Source organism: Maylandia zebra, linkage group LG7 (assembly GCF_041146795.1).
Source record: "Maylandia zebra isolate NMK-2024a linkage group LG7, Mzebra_GT3a, whole genome shotgun sequence".
Lineage (NCBI taxonomy): Eukaryota > Metazoa > Chordata > Actinopteri > Cichliformes > Cichlidae > Maylandia > Maylandia zebra.
This window is the reverse complement of record NC_135173.1, coordinates 47,239,924-47,256,521: the sequence shown is the minus strand read 5'-3', so window position 1 is coordinate 47,256,521 and position 16,598 is coordinate 47,239,924. Positions and strand designations below refer to the sequence as shown.

The following is a 16,598-nucleotide window of genomic DNA, read 5'->3' as shown; positions in this document are numbered from 1 at the left end:
CACAAATCGTCGTCATAAATACACATTCGTTAACCGTTTATTAATATAACCTTTGAGCTCAATGGTAATTAATTAGTAGTGGAAATAATTTCTGGTAGCATTACAGAAATGTAGCAGTGACAATAATATTGTATGTTGTAATCGCACTGGACAATTAGTGATACAAAACAACTGTTTTATCCTGTGAATAAAAGTATATGTTTTTGTCAATGTACCATGGTAATAACAGAAGCGAAACGCAATATTGTGTCAGGACAATTCACTATTTATGCACAATAAACAAAGGAGCATAGCGCGACAATTTCTGTTCAGCGCCAGACTTGCTTGTAACCTATATCACCAATTATGTTAAGAAAAATGACGTATTAACTACTACAAAACTCTGACCTTTGTGGGAATGCTTGGAGCAGACTAACATGTGAGCTGGAGGGTTCTGAGACGTTATATTTGGTATATCCAGATAGGGCTGCTCGATTATGGCAAAAATGATAATCACGATTATTTTCACTGAAATTGAGATCTCGATTATTTGACGATATTTATTTAACCCTTTAAGACCTACTATAGAACCAAGTCCGCCAGAGCTTATATTATTTTTTTACATGTTGTAGTGCCATTTGTGGGAGCATTTCAAGTTGCTATACAACTGTTATAGCCCATATTTTAATAATATGTATGCATTAAGGCCATAGTAACTACATTAATTGCAAAAAAGTGCAATAAACTACAAAAAAATTTAAAATAGTTTTTGTTTGTTTTTTTACATATATTTCTACTTGGAGAAATTTAAGAGGTTTATCCCTCAAAACTGTAAATACAAAAAAGTTGCACAAAATAGTTTACAACAACAGGAAATTTATTTTGAGTGTCTTCATAGTTTTATTTTGGAGATACAGCAATTTTTATATACTGCAGGAAAAACAAAAAACAATCCTATGATGCAAATTAGCAAAGAAAACAGCATGTGCATCAAAATAAACTATTTCCAGCAGTGCAATTCGAGTTCTAAGCATCCCAGAAACTATTCAGAAAAGTCAAACATGACCAGTATAGGTTTTTAAGGCCTACAAGTAAAAAACTACATTTTCCACGAAAATGACGTCACTTCCGGTTTCGGGCAGGAAATGGCGGACATGTGATAGTTCGCGCTGATGTCTGTTTCACTGTGGGAAGTGTAACGAACAGCTGATCAGATCGGCAAAGCGTGTTTCTGGAATATTATGTTTTGGTTCCTGCAAGCGCTTTTTATGCAATTTTTGCAAAGCTTGACCGAGGACAAGCTGATGGCATAAGATGTAAGTACAACTCCTCCGGTTTCATATGCAAAACAAATTATTGCGCTAGCTTACGCGGTTCCGGTTCTACAGGGATTTAAAAATAGTTACACAAAACGGAGCGTGCTGCTCTGACCGGCTTTAAAGGGTTAACAATAACAACGTATTGAATAATGACTTTAAAAAAATAATATAAAATAGTGTGCAACACCACTGAAGTTTTTTTTTTACCTCTCTTTTCAACCAACAGCAGTCACTCTCCTCTCCAAATAACTTCTGCTTAGCTTTCCGAGCTTCCCTCGGGTCCTCTTAATCAGCGGTCTCCAACCTTTTTTGCGCCACGGACGGTTTATGCCCGACAATATTTTCACGGACCGGCCTTTAAGGTGTCGCGGATAAATGAGGGAGGGGCTAATAATCGGCTCAGTCATTTTTAATGATCGTTGAAAGCCCAGATCGTAATCGTGATTAAAATTCGATTAATTGAGAAGCCCTATATCCAGACCATCCGTCGGCTCTTACTTCAGAAACATGGCTTAAAAAATTTCTCTTCAACGACGTAATCCGATAAAAAAAAAAAACGATCTCGTTACCCGTGGCTGCCATGTGACCGGCTATTGAAGTTAATAATACAACAGCTTCTTGCCATTTTTTGGGTTTCTTTTTATCGCTGTGTAACTGAGTTCAATTGAAAGCCTGCGTGCGCTAGTACCTCTTGCCACAAGTTCCCAGAACCCTTTGCGGTTTTACCCCTGAATGATGTCACATTTTCAATCTTTATCCTGGTGGGCCGGTCTCTAGTCAAAATGCCCGGGCCGATTTTTTGTCCCAGTCCAGCCTTGGTCATCCAGGTCATGATAATCTGCAGACCCTTTTCCAATCTGGTTGTTCAGTGATGACGCGACGAATCCTACTTCCGGGTCTAAAGTAGTCTGCGTTTAATATGGCTTTTGTGTTGTTAACATGTTTAATGTTATGTATTTTCTTCTATTTGATCTAAAAAAGCTCCTAAAACAGTCAGTGATCACTGTTGACCTCCCCCGGCTTTTATTACCGCTAATCATTTATTTAAGCTCAGTTTTTAAAACCTTAGGATGTAACTACAGCCCAGCCCATGCAGCAGTATATGAATGACTAACCTCGTATTGTGGATGGATTATCTCAGTTGTTCTCCTGGCTGAAGTTTGGTCCTTTTACAGCATCCTGCCATGCGATTACATTTGTTCCTGACCACCGAGAACACTCACGGTAACTTTTACCGAGTGGAAAAAAAGTTAGCTTGTTTATATTATGCTAACATAGCTGTGTCGCTAGCGGTCACGCAGCACATCATTATATACCAGCTAGCCCAACTTCAGTAACCCTACAAACGTTACTGCTGTTTAGTTTTCTGTCTTCATTTATGCTGGAAGTGATAGGAGAGCTGTACGTTTTAATTTGTTTCCAAAACCCCGCAGTCAGGACATGCTATATTGTATTTAGATAGAAGCTAGCGAGCTAACTCCCTGCTAACTTCTAACTCCTTTAAATGTCATAAATTCCGTTTTCATGGATGCCTGGATGTTAAACTCAATTGTTACACCTGGTAGAGCAGAACGCTGATCATTTTATTAAAGATGAAAGACTTTAGACAGTTTTTCAACTCTCAGTAATGCCATAGTGATCGTTTGATATATGGACCTGCAGCGGAGTTTAGACCCAGACACGGCTAGTGACGTCAGACTGAACAACCGGATAGTACCTACTGGGATTGATACGCCTACCTTGAATGGTTTTCCATTACAAATGACGCCGCTGTCGGTGGTATACAGTCTGACTATGTCACATTTTATTACCTTCTGCGATCGCTTGGAAAATCCTGAAAACTAGTGATGTGCGGAACGATCCTGAAATATCGATTCCTCTGATACCAATCATTTATGTTCTAGAATCGATTCTCACATTAAAATATCGATATTTTAGTAATTTAGGGTAAATTTGTAGTTTATCATTAACAGGAACACAGTGGAAAGAAACTATATCATTCGTACATTCAAAGGAACTACTTCCTCTTCCGCCTTTCATAGTCATGTGCGAAATACGGCTGTATAAATATCTAGCACCCACTGGCGCGCGCACTCACAACAATGGCTGAGCTAATTGTGCGGACGTATTTTACCTCCACAAACAGCTGAGAAGTGGTTTGCAATACATGTGGCAAAAAAAAGTGAGGTGTTGTGGCCATACTTGCCAACCTTGAGACCTCAGAATTAGGGAGACATTCAAAGGGGCTGTTGGGGGGGGTGATGAATAAATTTTACAGTGTTTATTTATCGGATAAAATACGTTAAATGTCACCGTTATTATTGGCCGGGGGAAAACAGCGGGGGGTGTCCAAATTCAGAGGCTGCTTCCACCTGATGAAAGAAAGCCGGGTAGTACGTCACGAGCTCCCTCGGTGGAGTGAAACTCTGTCATCTGCTCCTTGCTATCTAAAATATAACCGGGCGCTGGCGTAAACTCTCGACCGTCTCACACTTCTGTTTAATCAGTTTTCTGTTTGACGTTTATTCAGCTGTGTGAAAATATGTTAAAAGTTTTTTTGCGACCCAGAAAGAGAAATAAGAGTCATATTAAAACTAAGTAGCTGCCGCCATTGTTGGAAACTGGAATTGGCTGGGCCATGCTATGAATTCTGCGAAATGGTTTTTCAATTTTGTTGAATGGAAAATCGGGAGAAATTCGGGAGAATGGTGGCTCCGGGAGATTTTCGGGAGGGGCACTGAAATTCGGTATTCTCCCGGAAAAATCGGGAGGGTTGGCATGTAGGGTTGTGGCAACACCACTAACCTTGTCAAACCCCTCAGAGTAAATCATATCACAGAATATGAGGAGTGTATGTTGAGGCGAACTGAAGAGGAGGACAGGGACAGGTGCTGCTAGGGCGAGACAAACGTCTCTCACGGAGTCCTTTAGTGCTGCAGGGAGGCAAGGTGTTCAAATAGCGCACAAGTTCAGTTTTTTTTATTTCTATATGATGAACTTGCTATTATTAAGTGATAAGAACAAGTAATCTGATGTCCTGTAATCAGTATGACGCTATAATTTGAGATACAATAAATAAAATACGTTTTTGTACAAAGCATCGGTATCGGATCAGTATCGTCGATACCACCCTGAATATTACTTGGTATCGGATCGGAAAGGAAATCAGTAGTATTGCACATCACTACTGAAATAATTAAATTATATTATTAAATAAATTAAACAATTTATAAATAAATTATTAAATAAATTAAATAATTTCCCCCAGGGATCAATAAAGTATTCTGATTCTGAAAACCTACACTGTAATATGTTGCTGCCGCCCTGTGTTGGCTCGCAGGCACAGCAGATTGGTCGGCGGAGTGGATGTTGTGAAGGAGACCACGCCCCCTCTCAGAGTTTGGCAGCGGGGGATGGTGTGAAGGAAGGCAGGAAACCATGGATCCCACTAAAGAACAGCTGGAGAAAACGGTGGACATTTATCGAGATACGTGGGTCCGCTTCCTGGGTATGTGTTGTTTAATTGGTTTCTGGTTACCTGCGCTAAATTCACTGCCGGGACAGAGTGTGGACCAAATGCTAGCTAGCTCGGAGTTAGCAAAGGCAGCTAACCACTCTCCTCAATATCTATTTATAGTAAAGTTGCCTGTTCAAGGTCGTTTTATTACTGCATGGTATACTTTTGAAGCATTGAAGGTATGCTCGGCAGTGTCGCGGTTTTGTTTCCACACTGTTATGTAAGACGCAGTGCGCTACTAACTCCACGGCGTGTAGTTGTCCCGGTTAGCCCTTAAAATCACTCAGTGAAGGCAGTTGACAAGCAAGTTGAGACAGTGACTCAACCACTGAGAAACGGCCAGGCGTGATCCTATTTAAGGTTAGTGTATTTCTCCCTTTACTTCCCCATCTCTACCAGCTATTACAGCGAGGGAGGGCGCGAGCAGCAACCAGTCCTGAAGGGCATCAACTCTGCAGCTGTTCCCACAGGCTACATGCCTCCTCAGCTTTCATAACATATACTAGGCAGCAGTAACACGGTAGTAGCAGTGTGTATGCGGCGTAATGTGCATTCCTGTCATTTTTGTATGTGTCAATATGCCGCAACAGTGAAAGCACCTACATGTTAATTCAGCTGCAATAATGATCTTATTACGATGTGTGCCGGTATTCATGTGGATGCTACTTTGACTTTAACTTAAAAGCACTGAAGGTCAAGCATGCCACTCATGGCAAAAGCAGTCCTCCACCTGACAAAAACCTCGAACGTGAATAACAGAGGCGGATACTGTCCCAGCGTCCAGATTCCCCAAGCTCCCAACGTGAAGGGCGGAGTAACCTGCTGGACACAAAGGATCTGCTGATAATTTCCTGGTGACAAAATACAGGACACCCCCTGAGGTCAGGTCCGAGCTGTTTTGGCAGCACAAGGGTGACCTAAAAGTATTAACCATCAGTTTTTTGTTTTCCAGCTATATTATTCTGTACATTAAGAAACATTACACATTTCTACATGAAATTATTATTAATATTACATGTCTCCATACTGCGATGAAATTGCCAGGTGGTGGTTATCCAACTCAAACTTAACTGATCTTAATTATAACAAAATAATCAGTTAAATTAGTAGGAAGATCCATTAATGACCTTTGAGATTACTTAAATTCCTTACGTTTGGTTGTTTTAGAGATATTTTGAGCATGTTACCACAAAGTATTGAATGGCGCACTTTCCCCCCCCCCCCCCCCCCCCAAATCAAAGTGTTTTGGCAGTGAAACACAGGAGGCTATTTATTGGTGGATGGCAATAGAAGAGACAGTGGCTTGTCTGCTGTGCTTGTAGATTAATACCAATTTACTTTTATAATCTGATGCTAATAAATAATGCAGCAGAATTGCCCCGCTGCGTACGTGAGCACTCACTAATTGTTCATGGAAATCTCTAAACGTCACTTTTATCACCCACGTCCTGCTATCTTTTTCAGCATTTGTGATCCTTATCGCTGCTGCTTATCTTATCTTGTGAGCACATAAAACATACCCAATCTCTCTAACTAACGTTCCTGTCTTGCTGGGCAAACAGCAGTCATGGCATATTTTCTTATTAGACAGTGCTTTCTTAGATTACCTCATCAGTACATTTGATGGCATGCACTGTAGAAAAGAAGGGCTCTTATCTTTTGGTTAATGTTACTCTCACCTTCTGGTCCAAATCCAGTAGCTGATCTGGGCAGTAACAGTCAAATATTTAAAATGAAAGTGTACCATGTGATGAAATCTGGGACTTTGGGACGTAGCCATGATTACTGCTGTGTAGCATCCCCCCCTTCTTGTAACAATAGTCCATAAATGTCTGGGAACTGAGGTCAGTTGCTTGACTTTTGGGAGAGGAATATTGTTCCGTCCTTGTCTGATATAGGACTCTAGATGCTCAGCAGTCTTGGGTCTTCTTTGCTGCATTTTTCGTTTCATGATGCATTAATTGTCTTTTCAGTTGGAAGAAAATCTGGACTGCAGGCAGGCCAGTTCAGCACCTGGACTATTTGACTATGAAGCCATTCTGCTGTAATAGACACAGTTTGTGGTTTAGTATAGTCCTGCTGAAGTATGCAAGCACTGTCTGGATGGGAGCATGTTGCTCTAAAACCTTTCAGCATTGGTAATGCTTTTCCAGATGTGCCAGCTGCCAGTTCTATAGGCAGTAATGTACCCCCATACCATAAGAGATGCATGACCTTGAACTGTGTGCTGATGCTGAAGTCAAATGGTCTCTCTCCCCTTTAAACCTTAGGAGACAGAGTCAAAGCAGCCATTCTTAATTTAAACCTTGGCAAAATACACAAGAGATGAGTTGTGAAAAATGACAGTTTGAGTTATTTTTTAGATATCTCACTGCAGTCTCAGTGTGTCTCCTTGCACCTGTGCCTCAGCAATAAGTCCTGGATTGTCAAAACAGTCATTTTCAGTTTGGGTAAGTGGAGGAAGTAGCAGGAAAGCAAATTTAGTAGGTGGAACAGGTTAAGAAGGTGGAATTGTGTTGATATTGTCAAAAAACAAAACCCAAAACAACCTTGAAATGACTGAAAACCAGTGTGAGCTATGTTAAAAGCTGCAGCCAAACCAATTGTGCATATACTTGAAGTGTTGCAGTTCTTGTTTAGCCTGATTTTTATTTCTATTATGATGTGATCACTGTCAGGTGTGTTTGGAACTGGTTCAGACTGCAAGGCATTTATTCCTCCAGTTCAGCAACTTTTGCCATGGCTGGTTTTTGTAGAAGGTCGTCTTGTGGCCTACGTTCTTTGTGAAAACACCAATCGTAACATTATAAGATCCATGATGTTTGCCTATACTTCAATCAATTGCTTGGTATTCGGTAACCTCTGTCTTTTGTATACAGTTGCTGCTACTCTGACTGCTCTTTCTTTTAGTTTTATGTGACTTGTGGTCGAGACAAAAACAAGCACTACATCGTGTATACTCAGACTATTTTTGATTACATGTGATTCAGCTGATTTTTGATGTGTTAAAACACAAAGCTTGTGACAGACATGTTGGCAGTGCTTGAACAGTAGCTTCAGTTTTGCCCGCAGTACCCTTGATGTAATCATAGAGCAGCAGCAGAATTTGACTCCACCACGCTCCACTGGTTCTGTTGTCACTGAACCAAAGATAATGCTTCTGTGTGACTGGTGTTAATTGTACCAGTGATGTTCATGTACTATGGGATATGGCGCAGGGGACTTCTTAATAAAAGATCTAGGAAGTGTAAGTCATTCCACCATCATTGGAATGGAAATGGAAAGAGATACAGCTGTTTATTAGCCCCTTCGTTTCAGGATTTGTATCCTGTCCTGCGATCTAGCTTATAAATAAATACTGCAGAGATCCTCTACTTTGAATATCATAAATTCTTTATTATTATGAATAAAAGTTTAGAACTGTTAATTAGCTTTCTGCTCTGGAGCTTCAGCACCTGATAGGCTATTGTGTATGTAAAGCAGACTTAGAATGCATTTATATCTCTGTTCCCACAGGGTATGCCAACGAAGTCGGGGAGGCCTTTCGTGCTCTTGTGCCAGTGAGCTTGGTATGGGGCAGCTATGCTGTGGCCACTGCATATGTTACTGCTGATGCCGTGGACAAAGGGAAGAAAGCAGCTGTGGTGAGATATTGCCATTAGTTTATTGTATCTTCATTAATAAACCTTATAGGGTACATTTTCATTTTTATGTAACAAGGAAAGGGTTTAATTACATCTTAGCTTTTAGTGACTTTAAGTTGAATTCTAATTCGTTTTCCCCCTTGCTGAGATTCATTTGTGTTTGTCTGACCTTGATATTTACCAACTACCAGGTGTACATTGCAAGTTTGTGTGTAAAAAAACAACCCCTAGTCACATGTGCTCAGGATCCAGCATGGTACTTTAGATGTGCAAAGGTCTGTACAGGCTTGCAACTAGCTGTGAAAATAAATGTAAATTCGCTCATGTTCTCCAATAGTCCAGAACACAACACTTTCTTTCCTGTATTTACTTTTATTCCTCCCGCCCCAGACACATCTGGCCAATAAGCAGACTGGACATTCTCACTTGGGTTGTAGTGACACATGTTAGTTTGATTGGAGTTCTCTTGGATTTTTCTGTGTGAACAGAAACCAAACCACAGAGAAAAGCTACAAGTTTGCAAACCCATCATCTAAATTGGACCATAATAAATGAACCATAGGTGTGAAAATGACCTTAGTTGATCCGAGATCCCTGGAATGGATTTGATCTTGAGACATGGTACTTTATAAGTGTTTTTATTTTAACAGTTTGACTTTTACATACTAAAACTGGCAAGTAAATATATATGTTTTTAATGGGTTATAAGCCCCACAAGTGTCCACTATCTGAAAGGATCATAAAGAAACACAGACATGTTTCTATTTTCCTCTTATTGTTCTTTCTTTGTATTCTTTTTTCTTCTTGAACCTCAAGGCAAAAAATTCTGAAATTTGTCCCACTGATTTGCTAAACCAAACTTGGGACATAGATCATTTGGCACAGCTGTAAGCAAACATTTACTATCTCAATAAATGTCTATGTGTCATGATGTCAACCTAATACGAGATCTAGGGAGACTGTGCATTCCTTTTAACACCTCATAGTTGCAACTGCAAAATTGAATTTGATCATAGTTTAAAATAAATTAATGGAAACTTTTTTTTTCTTCATTTTTTGCAAAAGGTGGTACAAGTGATCTTCAGACTAAAAGAGAATGCATTTTTCATATTGCTGCTTGTAGCTTTTGGTTCAATTGAAAAGTCCAGCTAAACTTGCTTATCCCCTTCACTGCTTCTTGAAACTTTCATCATTAACAGTTGTGACAACCCTCATTTTTCCAAATATCCAACTGTGTCTCAAGGCTCATGGGGACAACCCAGGGAGGACAACAAAGGTTGCTGTGGCAGTGGTGGACACATTTGTGTGGCAGGCTCTTGCATCCGTGATCATCCCAGGATTTACCATTAATCGTGTGTGTGCCGCGTCGCTGTACCTGTTAGGAAGGACCACGAGGTGGCCATTACCTGTCCGCAAGTGGACCACCACTGCTATAGGTCTCTCTACAATCCCCTTCATCATCACTCCAATAGACAGGTAAGCACAAGTTACAGTATATTCACTCACTCATCCAAATCATTGAATTCAATGGCACTTCCTGTTCCAACATGACTGCATACCAGTGCACAAAGCAAGGTCCATAAAACATGGATCTTCCAACACCTCACAAGTGGGCTTGTGGAAGAATGATAAACGCACTCCTAAACCTTGTGGATAGCCTTCCCGGACTGACATCATATTAAATCCTATTAAAGCCTGTGTTGTATATGTTTAAATAGATTATTTTTAACATGATTTTTCAAATGTTTCTACTGTAACACATTTAGTGGCTCAGCAGTATTATGTCTTCATGGGATTTGTCTTTCCCCAACAAATGTCCTATTCACTGCTACTTAAAGGATAAAATATACAGGGCCCAGGTGTTTTGAGACATGTGAGACACATGAAAGAAGAAATGCATTGCTTGTTTTTTCATGGGAGTAAAATAATGCTAGATGTATTCCTTAAAATACCTAAAAAAACAAGCAAAAAATACAAAAAAAGTCATGCTAAAAATTCAGAAATATTTGTAAAAATTACACCTAATTAGTTTAAAGCTTTTAGTTTAAAGAGCTGAAATGTTTTATATCATCCCTTGTTGATGAAGCCTGAAAAGGTTACACTACCCTAAGCACAATGTATAGTGGTCATTAATAATAATAAAAAAAAGAGGAATATTAATTGGTGATTAATTTTATCCCAAAGTTTGGGGAATTTCTTTGTTACAACCAAAACATTAAACACAAAGTTAAAAAAAGAGCCTTAAATATCCATCTATTTTCTGATAGTTACTTGGTCTCGGGTGCAGCAGTCTGAGCGGAGTTGCTCACACCAACTCTCCGAGGCCACCACCTCCAGGAGGATCCTCAGGTGGACATACCTGAAACACCTCATCTAGCATACGGGAGCCATCCTGGCCAGATTCCACCACAACCTTAACTTCCCCCCGTAGGTGCAGAGGAGTACCACTCTGGTCTGAGTCCCTCCCCAACTAATGTCTTCAGCTTGTCTATAATGAAAGAGTCCCTCCCTTGGGGGGAAGCCCCACCACTTGTAAGGGCAATCTCATCCTTTCTGACACTACCCAGGTTGATTCCCCAAATAAAGAACTTGATTAAAACAGAAAAAATAAATTAACATAAAGGAAAGGATCTCATAGGTTAAAACCTAAATAAAATACAGCAGAACAGAATAAGAATCTCAGTAAGTTAAAAAAAAAAAAGTAGATAAAATAAGAGAGGTTATTTATTTAAAATATGGGTGCTGCACAATATTACATGTACAACTACCTTCCCTTTATAAGCAAATTCAGCCGCTATCACTCGCTGATAAAACGTTGCATAACAGCAGCCGTTGAAAGCAGAAGTGTTCTTTGCAGCACTTCTGCTTTAGGAAATGGAACCAGAAATAATTTCATGGTAAATAAAAGCATTTTCACTCCCATGTTCTCTGCAGGTCAGTGGATTACCTGCTGGACTCCAGCCTTCGGAAGGTCTACGGTGATGAAGAGAAGCACAAATAAGGAGGGATCACGGAGGACAGACTGTCCCCCTTCTAACTGAGCAGGAGTCCAGTCTGTCTGTACAGACACATTGCTGATGTGTAAAGAAGGGATCCATGAAATGAGATTAGTCCACAATTAGTCAGATAAACTATAATACTGTAGTTTTTTTTTTAATTGCAGAACTATGAAATGTACTACATTAGTTAAGATAGATAAGAAGTGAAAACTGACTGTGTGAAATATCCCTTTTGGGGAATTTAAAACTCTCAGGGGCGATCTGGGTGGTGACAGCAAAATATTTAAATGGATATGATGGGTTAAAAAAAGTACTTTACATAGTACAGTGAACCTCTGTTCTTTGGGAGCGGTATACATATATATATTTTTACCATACTCCTGATATCTTATAGAGACACAGCACAATGTGAACTGTTACTCTGAGGCTTCACTTGCTGTATTTATTAGCCATATTCAGCGGTACTGTAATGACAGGCCAAAAAGCCATTCTGTTATTCATTGCCAACTTAAAGTTTGACTTTGTTTTTGTCCTTTTTTTGAAAGGGTTTTCTTACTTGGAAGGTTAGTGAAAGCATTCTTTACAAGCATCTGTGTATACATTACCAGAGCAGTGTGGACTACAGTGTAATTTGCTGCAGTCTGAAGATGTTAGATCTATAACTACATGTCTCTCTGGCACCAAGAGTGTTGATTCCTGTAGGCCTCAGATTAAACTGATTGATCAGACTTTGAATGATCACTGTCCAAAGGGCCAGTTTAATAGATTTGCTAAAAATGTTTAAGGGATTCAGAAATATGCAGATACTCTGTGCTTATAAGCAGTTCTTTGAGACGTTAAGAGACGTGTGCTGAATCTCATGCTGAACTATGCAAGGGAAAAAGTAACTTGCCAGTAAATGGACATCGTTTTCCCGTCTCGTGAGTGCGCACAAATTTTGATGAAAATGTAGCGCGATACTTTGATTAGATGTCACTTTTTTTTAGCTGAAACACTGAGGTAAAGGCCATCAGCAATAACCTTTGTTTAACATGTTTGTGTCACGCTGTTTTATTTTTGTCAGTGAGGGAAAAGCCTGTGATGTTTCACGTGGTGACACAAAGAAGTGATGCCAGTCACAAGATCACCTAAGCACTGCTTTGTTTTGTTTTGTTTGAGGGGGGTTTCCATTAAAACACATATCAAATCTCCAGGATGTGCAGTATTTAATGTTATCATCTTACTGTAAGCACGTTTACTTTGTGGTGTTTTTCAGCCTGATTTTAGTCTTATTTTCATTTGTAATAGCAGGAAGCGTAGAGGCTCTGAAGTCTGCTTGCAGTTAATGTACTGATCAGCTGTGCTAAAGGGAATCGGGACACTTGAATGACATATTGATGTCATCGATTACACCAGTGCTTTTCCTGCTGTGACATGTCAAAATGCCTGCCTTGATTAGAAAGTGTACCGGTGCCACCCTTGTGAAAATGCTCTTATTCAGTTTCAACATTTCTGATTTGCATGCTGCAAAAAAAGGAGGGGGGGGTTCTTTAAAATGTATGTGTGACTTGTGTGACTGTGTTACAAGCGGGAATAATGAGTCACAGTTTCAGCCTTAACTGACAAAAAAATTAAAGGTCAAACCTCAAAGTTTCGTTTACTGTAGTTCACAACATGGAGTGTGATGAATGTTAAAGCTCCATTCATTACGGTGTGTTCACAGAGTGGATATCTGGTGGATATCTGATATTAAGCAGTCCTGTTATTCTGTACCAAAGCTGTAACGAAATAAACGATCTGTGTCTGTTCATGGTTTGTTTCAGTGATCGCTTTAATCTCATCACACCTGCTTCTCAAGTTATTTATATTTATGGCTTTAACGTTCTCCGAGTATCCACCTCTGAACTTCAGACAGAATATTGGATTTTACGATGCACTTCCTGGAAGAACACTCTTCTCTGCTGTTTCAAGTGGCAGCATAACAACTTGCTCTTTGTGTGGTCAATTTCTGTTTGACTGACTGTCACTTTCTGATGAAAGAGGTGTAGTTTAACCACTGAAATGGGGGCTCTCTAAAGGACACCAAAGCAGGCGATTTGAGAGCTCAGTTGCTGCAATTTGCCTTGATTGAGTCAGGACAACACAGCTGATGTCACTTCTGTAGATAAGGTGGCTGCATTAAAAAAAAGCCAAGGGAAAGCTGGTTGTGAGCTTCTGTGATCATGTTTGTGCTTTGGTGTGTGTTTTTGGCCTTTTTGGCCATTCCTGGTGGTCATTCAGGTAAGAAAACAGCAGCATGCGTCTACTGTTGGGTCAGGATCTGATAAATTGGCTTATATTTTTGAGTATCTACTTGCAGCCATGCTTCAGTACACCCAGGAAGAGTGGCTTATCACTGAGAATCCGCAGTATGTTGATGCTGATGGACAGTTTGTAGCAGTCCAGGACGGCATGCCTGAAAGTTCATCAGAAGTTGCCAGAACACTGGAAGCCAAGGACCAGATGAAATCAACTACCCCAGAACAATTTCTTGTGAGGGAACAAGGTGGGTTGAGGTTTCATGCCTTTAACATGATCGCTAACAGCATTAATAATGACCTCTTTTGGTCATCCTGCACACTTAAGATTTGATTTGTGACACTTCTGCTTTGTTAGACTTCAAAAAAGCTGAAGGATCAGCAGTGTGGAAAATTGCCCTGGTAGTAGCCATCCTGCTGGTGTCTGTAGTGGGATTGCTGAGCACGACCTACTACCTGTGTGTCTGGAGAGGAGGCAGAATCTACTATCAGGCTCAGAAGGAGGGTTATGCTTAAATAAAGGAAATGTTTTGTAGTAACTCTCACAAGTCCTTGTCTAATTTCAATTGTTTGTGGTTTATGTGAGGATGTTTGCAACACGCTGCTCTGTTTTGTAAGTCTTGACTGATTCGGTGTTACTTGTTCATACTAGGTGCCTAAAAATGAGGCAGTGATGAAGTCTATAAAAAGCAATGTGATTACATATAATGAAAGTGATATGGTGGTCCCCAAACCACTGTCTGCTCTTTTCAGGCTCTAAAAATCATTCTTTAGCCCACATGCTGCACATGTTTAATCTTTACCATGTATCACATGCAGATGCCACTTTGTTAGGTACACTTTAACTGCTTGTCAGCTGAGCTACTTTCAGCTGCTGCGAGACTATGATGCCCTCATGTTGGTCTTCAAGGAGTATTTCCGATAACTTGGCGAATCTATGCCATGAAAACTTGCAGCAATTCTTGCTAAGCACTGAACCTCCTACTTTACATTTCTGTACCACAATTTATGGAAAGGAACAAAAAATAGAACCTGCAAGATATTTGTAAACCTAAACTTGGGTTTTTATGTACGCACTACAGATCCAATGCCAATTCTATAACACGTGCACAACGCGGGCATCTCCACAGCGATACTATTCAACTGTAATGAACTACGGCATCTCCAGAGAAGCCTTTTCAGACCACAACTAGGCATTTACATTTATTTAAAAAAAAAAAAAAAAAAAAAAAAGTCGCTTGTTGTGCATCTTGCAGCCACTGGGTGTCATCACTAACACAATTTTTGGATAAGGCTCGAGCTGTTTAACTATAAGAACTGCTTCTGCACAATTGCAGTCATGCTGTTGCACTGTGAGCTTATACTCTGTTACATATGGTAATGTCTGAACCTCAGACATTTTCTGTTGTGCTGCATGTCCATAAGCCTCATGACTCAAAGTCTGGCTTTAAGCGCTTTGTGTTTATGCACCGTTAAAACCTCATTTAAATTTTTATTTATTTTTAATTTAACACAAACATTGCTTCTGCCTTGCTCTTTGTGAATAATGTGTTTGCTGGCTAGCAGAGACGAAAACGCCCATTCTTGTAGAGGACAAATTGGTCATTGTGTAAATGAGCTTAGGCAGTCTCGTGCCAACATGCCTCAAGGTGCTGTACATCTTGAATGCCTTAATAAAATCTACCTGACCTGTGTTTTCTTTTGCAACCATCAATCTTCCATTACTAAAGCCCTCCTCTCTTTGCAAACTCTACTTAATGTTCTTGTTGGCCGCCTTTGGCAAACAATTTTGTCTTCATAAGAATTAATCTTGATCAGAATTATGGCAGAGGTGGATGGCAGGCTATTGGCAAAAACTGTGTACTGCTACGAGTAAAGAGTAATGTTTTAATTCGGTGTCAAGCAGCAAAGCTCGCATCAAATCCACAAACATTTATAAGTCCCCTTTGAGCAATATCAGGTGGCATTAGGGGGCCCATGGAGACAAAACACTGATGAATTGAATTAATCTCCCCCGCTGTGATGGATGGGCCTGTTCACAGGGGGCTGGAAAAGGGGAGCATTGTTCATCTGTCACTCCAATTGCCATGTCCCTCTATGATTTGTGCCTGGGTTACGAAAGCCACAAGTGGCCAAAAGACCTGCCTTTCTCCTTCTCACATGTCTCAGTGTGTGTGTGTGTGTGTGTGTGTGTGTGTGTGTGTGTGTGCGTTTTCTCTCCATGATTTCCCACCCTTTCATTTGCTCCTCTACATCCCCATAACCTACTCTGATATCCACAGTCTGAAGCAAAAAAACTTGAATGTCATGAGTGTTTTGTTTTGTTTTTTAGTTTAATATATATCAGATAAAACTCACATTCGGTGGTGCACTTTATTAAGGCTAAAAAGCTGTTCTTTAAACTCCAAATGTTGCTCAAGTTTTAACTTCTCTGTGCTCTTTGGCAGTACAGTGCCATGAAAAAGTATTTGTCCAAGCTAAGTATTTTGGACGTGTCACATTTAACTGCTTCATATGGTCAAACAAGTGTTAATATAAGACACAAATAGCACGAGTCAATACAAAATGCAGTTTCTAAATGATGATTTAAACAGAAGCTATCTAAACCAACTTTTGATTGATTGAATCTTTATTTTGAACATGTTGAAAAAGTATTAAAAAAAATAGAATTAAAAGAGACAAATGAACAAAGCAAACAAAAGGAAAACGAGCAACCACAACTCCAAATAACGTCCATGTTCAAAAAGGAGCAGGAAGAAGCATAAGCTTATTTAATCCCACCCCTTTTCCACTATCTAGTATCAATAGACTACAGAAATACCTCCTTGTAATTACATTATATGTTATGTGTAATTTTTTTTTTT

General features: G+C 39.8%; 1 protein-coding gene across 1 annotated transcript; it reads left to right on the top strand.

Annotated features, from left to right (window-relative positions):
- The first annotated feature begins 4,647 nt into the window (after positions 1–4,647).
- On the top strand, positions 4,648–14,273 carry mtfp1 (mitochondrial fission process 1). Its single transcript, XM_004538045.5, has 6 exons — positions 4,648–4,806; positions 8,332–8,459; positions 9,703–9,935; positions 11,394–13,717; positions 13,797–13,982; positions 14,093–14,273. Exons 1-4 carry the CDS (start codon positions 4,737–4,739, stop codon positions 11,458–11,460), a joined length of 498 nt encoding a protein of 165 aa, XP_004538102.2. The 5' UTR covers positions 4,648–4,736; the 3' UTR covers positions 11,461–13,717; positions 13,797–13,982; positions 14,093–14,273.
- The last annotated feature ends 2,325 nt before the right edge of the window (positions 14,274–16,598 follow it).

What these genes read in the sequence shown, in the direction of transcription:
- mtfp1 (XM_004538045.5), top strand. Translation starts at nt 4,737, where the DNA reads ATGGATCCCACTAAAGAACAGCTGGAGAAAACGGTGGACATTTATCGA. An exon ending in AAGGGAAGAAAGCAGCTGTG is followed by an intron (nt 8,460 to 9,702) that starts GTGAGATATTGC and finishes CTGTGTCTCAAG; the next exon opens with GCTCATGGGGACAACCCAGG. An exon ending in ATCATCACTCCAATAGACAG is followed by an intron (nt 9,936 to 11,393) that starts GTAAGCACAAGT and finishes TGTTCTCTGCAG; the next exon opens with GTCAGTGGATTACCTGCTGG.